The sequence below is a fragment of the Propithecus coquereli genome, unplaced genomic scaffold (genome assembly GCF_000956105.1).
Source record: "Propithecus coquereli isolate 6110/MARCELLA unplaced genomic scaffold, Pcoq_1.0 Scaffold129, whole genome shotgun sequence".
Taxonomy (NCBI): Eukaryota; Metazoa; Chordata; class Mammalia; order Primates; family Indriidae; genus Propithecus; species Propithecus coquereli.
In genome coordinates, this window is record NW_012137080.1 from 2,772,570 (window position 1) to 2,774,079 (window position 1,510).

A 1,510-nucleotide genomic window follows, 5' to 3' on the forward strand; every position below is an offset into this window, starting at 1 on the left:
TCTCAATAACAATAGCAGCAACAAAAATTAATGGTACTGCCAAATTCCTTTAATCCTTAATTTTTTAAATATATTACAAGCATTTCCAACCTTACAAAAAATAGGTTATTATGGTAGTCACCCATATATCCATTGTCAAATTCAACAGTTGTCAAAATTTTATTGTACTTGCTATTTTAAAGCAAATCTCAGATCTCATGTCATTTCATCCCTACATCAGTGTACACTCTTAAAGATATAATCCTTTACAAAATACAAATTAATTTTACTTTCTTCTAAACATGTATATTTTCTCTCTTATTAACATTGACACTCATTCAGCAGTGTATATATAGTACTTGTACCCCTGAGATTCAATTGAGCCTAAATTGTTGGATTTTATTTTTTCTTTCATTCAAAAAGTAAATTTTTTTTTGTTTACAAGAATATTCTAAAATTTTGCATAAGATTTTCTCATGGGTAGCATTATGGCTATCAGAGCTGAAATGTAGGTAGAATCAGTGATTAAATTGGAATCATTGAAAAGAATATAATGGCTGGGCACAGTGGCTCATGCCTGTAATCCTAGCACTTTGGGAGGCTGAGGCGGGAGAATCGCTCTGTGTTAGGAATTCAGGATCAGCCTGGGCAAGAGCAGACCCCGTCCCTACGAAAAATAGAAAAATTAGCTGGGTGTGGTGGCACACACTTGTAGTCCCAGCTACTTAGGAGGCTGAGGCAGGAGGATAGCTTGAGCCCAAGAGTTTGAGGTTGCAGTGAGCTAAGATGATGCCACTGCACTCTAGTCCAGGCAACACAGAGAGAGACCCTATCTCCAAAAAAAAAAAAAAGAATAATAGGCTAGTCTGCTACTTTTCTTTATATCCTCTGTCACAAATTTGAGATTGTTGTTTTGCCAGCAGTTTAAAATTATTTTTAGTGACTTGAATGCTATGAATTTATTGCAGACTTTTGAATCAGCTGTGCAAGAGAATGTCAGCATTAATGGACAAGCATGGCAGGAAGCTTCAGATAATTGTTTTATGGGTATGTGACTTTTTCCTTATGTCATTAATTTCTGGGTTATTTTTGCAGCTAATGTTTTGAATGCTGTTTTTAAATCCCTGTTTTCCATGTGACTTCCTTTAAAAAAATTCTTTATTAGGGGAATAAAAAGAGAAAACTAATATAGCAGACTACTGAAGTCATAATCTGAGGCAAACACAGTAGGTACCTTAATCCTTCATATATGCTATCTGGAATTTTAAACAGGACTTTCATCTGATTAATCTTCAAAAGTACCTTTGTTAATAGTTTATTGGAAAATACTGGAGAATTATCCTCAGATGAAGAAACAGGCCCAAAGAATTCATATAATTACTTATAAAGCAAGTTGTATTTTTGTAAGTGATCCTTAGAGCAGATAGCGAAATACCTTTATAAGTGTGAAGTTAAACTATACTATGTTTGATATAAACATAGAATATGAAGTGTGAAGTTAAACTGTATTACGTAAAAGATGAGGTCACAT

At 33.8% G+C, this 1,510-nt stretch overlaps 1 protein-coding gene across 2 annotated transcripts in view; it reads left to right on the forward strand.

Moving 5' to 3' along the window:
- Positions 1 to 1,510, forward strand: part of NSL1 (NSL1, MIS12 kinetochore complex component) — a 49,698-nt gene that overhangs the window by 2,404 nt on the left and 45,784 nt on the right. For both annotated transcript variants that reach the window (XM_012638335.1, XM_012638336.1), the window contains exon 2: positions 948 to 1,026. In XM_012638335.1, coding sequence (XP_012493789.1) covers positions 948 to 1,026 — 79 coding nt within the window. The remainder of the gene's footprint in view (positions 1 to 947; positions 1,027 to 1,510) is intronic.